The sequence below is a fragment of the Ailuropoda melanoleuca genome, unplaced genomic scaffold, assembly GCF_002007445.2.
Source record: "Ailuropoda melanoleuca isolate Jingjing unplaced genomic scaffold, ASM200744v2 unplaced-scaffold8310, whole genome shotgun sequence".
NCBI classification, from domain to species: Eukaryota; Metazoa; Chordata; class Mammalia; order Carnivora; family Ursidae; genus Ailuropoda; species Ailuropoda melanoleuca.
This window is the reverse complement of record NW_023253671.1, coordinates 83,308-87,068: the sequence shown is the minus strand read 5'-3', so window position 1 is coordinate 87,068 and position 3,761 is coordinate 83,308. Positions and strand designations below refer to the sequence as shown.

Below are 3,761 nucleotides of genomic sequence, written 5' to 3'. Positions count from 1 at the left end.
TCTTGAACTTTAAGCAGCTATGAGGTCACATGATTCTAGGAATTTCACTGCCACCACCTCTTATCAATCTCCCTCTTATCCATTCCCCTCAACACACTGACTTCCTTCTGAGCCTTGATTTTCTGACAGAAGCAGGTCCTCAGGGACTTTGCACTGGCCTTTCCTTCTGCCAATTAGACCTCCCATCATCCACCCTCTCTTCCATAAGGTCTCTGTTCAAATGTTACCTTCTTACCCAATCTTGACTGAACACCCAACCTAACACCCCACCTACTCTATAACCACCAGGAATTGTAGGGGCTTTTGCTGTTTGACACCCTCTATTTTATGACTAGGAATCCTAAAACACGGGTGACACTCTATATATTCCTCAGATGCATGAATAATTTCTTATTTAACTGTACAGCACCTGACCTTTTGGGGAAATCTGATATTAGGATGGAAATTCCTAAACAGAAGAAGTGGGAAAACCCTCAAGGGGTCCAGTTCCATTAAAAAATGTTGAAATTATTTTCTTGACAGGAAAATATATATTGTAGCATTTCCAGAATTTGAGCAGTGTGCATTTGTGTGAAAATTACTCATGTTATTTTTCCCTGTGCTGGTAGTCACCTCCACCACATGGACCCAGGAAACAATACAGGAATTTCAGTGTTCCAGCTTCTGGGATTTTCAGAGGACCCAGAATTGCAGCCCCTCATATTTGGGCTTTTCCTGTCCATGTACCTGATCACTGTGTTTGGAAACCTGCTCCTCATCCTGGCCGTCAGCTCTGACTCCCACCTCCACACCCCCATGTACTTCTTCCTGGCCAACCTGTCCTTTGCTGACATCTGTTTCACCTCCACCACTGTCCCCAAGATGCTGTGGAACATCCAGACTCAGAGCAAAGTAATATCGTATGAAGGCTGCCTCAGCCAGATGCATTTTTTCATGCTGTTTGCAGGATTAGATGTCTTTCTCCTGACTGTGATGGCCTATGACCGCTTCGTGGCCATCTGTCACCCCCTGCACTACACGGTCATCATGAACCCCCAGCTCTGTGGACTGCTGGTTCTGGTGTCCTGGACCATAAGTGTCTTGCATTCCCTGTTACAAACCTCAATGGTGTTGCAGTTGTCCTTCTGTACAAAGATTCAAATCCCCCACTTTTTCTGTGAACTCAAGCAGATGATCCAACATGCATGTTCTGACAACTTTCTCAATAACATGGTGCTGTATTTTGCAGCTATGTTGCTGGTTGGTAGCCCCTTTTTGGGGATCCTTTACACTTACTCTAAGATAGTTTCCACCATACTAGGAATATCATCAGCCCAGGGCAAGTATAAAGCATTTTCCACCTGTGCATCTCACCTCTCAATTGTCTCCTTATTTTATTGTACGAGCCTAGGAGTGTACCTTAGCTCTGCTGCTCCCCAGAGCTCCCACGCAAGTGCAGTGGCCTCGGTGATGTACACGGTGGTCACGCCCATGCTGAACCCCTTCATCTACAGCCTGAGGAACAGAGACATAAAGGGGGCTCTGCTGAGATTCTCTGGGATGGTATCACTAAAAGGGACAATTATCCTGGTGTTGAAGAAGTGCCGATGATTGCAGGGCCCAAAGCCTGAGCCAAATTTTGAGGTTCTTTGGTCAGCTTGTGGGATTAGAGCATGCCTCTTCTTTTTTTTGCCTGGAATTTTAATTTTTTTATTTCAACCTCTCTGCATAATTTATATAATTCACTTTATTACGCTTTGTGATAACGCTGATACCCAAGAGATCTTTCCTTTCTCATTTTCTTACTCTTTCAATGTCATTCCTAACCATAGATGTGAAATATTTGGACATTCTCACTTATTCAAAAGATGACATGAATCTGATAAGAATAATTTCTTCTTGAACAAAGTATATCAGAGTATTATTTCTTTAGTTTCAATACTGAATACCGAACACTACTCCTGTGGAAAATCTACTCTTGGCCACCACAGCTATTTATGTAAGTTTATAACAGAGAAAAATCTGAGACCATGCGCTTCACTCTTGTGAACATCATTCCTATGTATATCACTACCTCCACTGCTCTTCCTGAGAATGCAGACTTTGACGTACTGGTGGTTCTAGCTGATCACGGCGATTTTTCTACACATTAGGATCCTGTTATTAAATGGCTAATGTCCACCATTTCTCCCATAGTCATTGGCAAAATAAATGATAATAAAATCCACATCTCCAAGTGGAATCTGCACTGAAAGACAAATATGGACAAAAATAGATTGATAGAACATGGCCTTAGAATCACACTTGACTTCAAGGACGAAGAAGCAAAATATTAAAGCACACGTTTATTGTTATGCAAAATACTTCTTTCTCAGGCACTTCATCTACCTATTGAATTATGGAATATCATATTATGTCTGGAAGGTGTATTCATTAAGATGAAAGACTGGTGGCATGTTGGGGGTTTTATTAAATTATTTTCTGGATTTTGGTTGAAAATTTCCAGTGCTTCATATAAATATGATTCTGTTCATTTCCCTAAATATGTGATTTCCCACTCATTTGGCATTTTGCTGTAACCTGTAAAAGGGCAGCAAGTGAACAACGTCAGTATCACCCACTGTATACATATCATCATCATAACCACAGGATGACTCACCTGCAGGCTTGGATTCCTGTTCAGGTGTGTGACTCAGAGGCACGAGGTTTCTGCACACACGCATGTCCTTCCACACTTTCCATGTTACCTCTAATGGGCCTCAAAGGAGTCATTTTTAAATACAGTTTCTTGAGATAAACTTGAAGAACAGAGTAATCATGAAACTTACCCACAAGTACCAGAACAAATGCTTAGAATAAAAAAATCAGATTATTACAAATGCCAGGAGTTCTGCCTGATTTGATTATTATGTCAGTTAGCTATTGCTGCATACAAAGCAACCCAAAAGAAAATGGGTTATTATAACATCTTTATTACGGGAGGGAATTGCAGGATAAAAAGTTGTTCTGATCTCTGCAGGGCTCCTCATGAGTCCTTAGGTGCAAATCTACAGATTACGTTTCTTTTTTGTTTTTGTTTCTGTTTTTTAAAGATATTATTGATCTGCCAAAGACACAGAGACAGAGACAGAGAGAGACCACAAGCAGGGGGACCAGAAGGCAGAGGGAGAAGCAGGCTCCCCACTGAGCAGTGAGCCCGATGCGGGACACTATCCCAGGACCCTGGGATCATGAACTGAGTGGAAGGTAGATGCTTAACTGACTGAGTCACCCAGGTGCCCCTACAGAGTATGTTTCTAAGGCTCATTCATGAGATGTGTGGCTGAAGTGCTCCTCTGTCTTGAACCAATTTACGACACTTTCCTCCTTTACTCCTTTTATATATGTAAGCCAATATCTAGTTTACCAAAAAATGAGTTTATCAGATGTGAATTATTTTAAATCATTTCCACTATTTTAACATGTTTTGCTTTTTCATAGTTGGGAGAGAGCTCTCCCATCCCGTTAGGTATTACTCAGCTAACTGGGTTCCAGACCTGACCCTGAGTCATGCACCACTAGAATTTCAAATTGTAATTAATTTATTGGAACACTATTACATGGGATAAACTGTACATATTTGAAGTGTACAACTTTAGGAATTGAAAGAGTTATTGAAAAATCATGGGTACATACTGCATGGCTCCATTTCCATACAACTCCAGAAGGTGCACAGTAAACTCTTATGTGATTGTTAGGGTGTAATCCCCCAGGCTTCGTTTCCTTCTGAAGGCAATGTGGAA

The 3,761-nt window shown here is 41.4% G+C and overlaps 1 protein-coding gene across 1 annotated transcript; it reads left to right on the top strand.

Moving 5' to 3' along the window:
• The first annotated feature begins 621 nt into the window (after positions 1–621).
• On the top strand, positions 622–1,590 carry LOC109488496 (olfactory receptor-like protein OLF4). Its single transcript, XM_019793226.2, has one exon. It carries the CDS (start codon positions 622–624, stop codon positions 1,588–1,590), a length of 969 nt encoding a protein of 322 aa, XP_019648785.2.
• The last annotated feature ends 2,171 nt before the right edge of the window (positions 1,591–3,761 follow it).